Source organism: Octopus bimaculoides, chromosome 10 (genome assembly GCF_001194135.2).
Source record: "Octopus bimaculoides isolate UCB-OBI-ISO-001 chromosome 10, ASM119413v2, whole genome shotgun sequence".
NCBI classification, from domain to species: Eukaryota; Metazoa; Mollusca; class Cephalopoda; order Octopoda; family Octopodidae; genus Octopus; species Octopus bimaculoides.
The window spans coordinates 29,547,943-29,548,838 of NC_068990.1; the positions used below are offsets into that span (position 1 = coordinate 29,547,943).

An 896-nucleotide genomic window follows, 5' to 3' on the forward strand; every position below is an offset into this window, starting at 1 on the left:
ACTCCTAAAAAGAGGAGAGAATGATCTGGGACTCCTAAAAAGTGGAGAGAATGATCTGGGACTCCTAAAAAGTGGAGAGAATGATCTGGGACTCTTACATTAAAGAAAGTTATGAGGAAACAAAGTCGGAAGAGAGGAGCGAATGATCTGGGACTCCTAAAAAATAACTTTATTTTTCATCTTATCAACATAATCATAATCTACGCATACGAAAGTGAATTTCTACAAAATTTATTTTAAAAAATTGTTATCATTCAGACTATCACGAAGAAAGAAATCATAAGACAGTTGGGGCTCTAATGTGTATATATAGAGAGGTGGGAGCATGGCGTCATTGATTCGACCTGACACAAGACGTAGAAAGAAGTGATGAGTTACGGGCCTTGAGTTGTCAGAAAGTGATTACGTCAGAAGGCAAGCGGTCGGGGCAGAAAGAGTCAGGATGAATACGGCAACTGCTCGCATTCAACCGAAAAAACAAACTTTAGAAGATGCCTATTCACCTCCGGCCAATTTCCTAGAAATAGACGTTTGCAATCCACAAACACATGGACTAGGCAAAAAGCGATACACCGATTACGAAGTCCGAATGAGGGTGAGTATTAATTTAATTAACTCCGAAACGACACCACTTTGCGATTTTAATTACTCTTTGAATGATTAAGAATTACGGATGATATAAATAAACATAATGTTGAATAATGGCAATAATGTTGTAATTGGCACAAACCATAGACAACAGAAACAAAATATTATACATTTAGTTTATCTACGTTTTGCTTCCCTGGATTCTTTCTGCGTTCAAATCCCGCCCCAAGTTTTTCACTTTTATTGTCATCCTTTCACAATCAACGTAAGCAGAGCCATACATATAAAAGAATCAGTTACATGGGGGG

The 896-nt window shown here is 37.6% G+C and overlaps 1 protein-coding gene across 1 annotated transcript in view; it reads left to right on the top strand.

Moving 5' to 3' along the window:
- Window positions 1–384: 384 nt before the first annotated feature.
- Window positions 385–896, top strand: part of LOC106870004 (sorting nexin-12) — a gene marked incomplete at its 3' end in the record, with an annotated part of 47,123 nt that continues 46,611 nt past the window's right edge. The window contains exon 1 of the mRNA XM_014915961.1: window positions 385–595. Within this exon, the coding sequence (XP_014771447.1) occupies window positions 443–595 (153 nt within the window). The remainder of the gene's footprint in view (window positions 596–896) is intronic.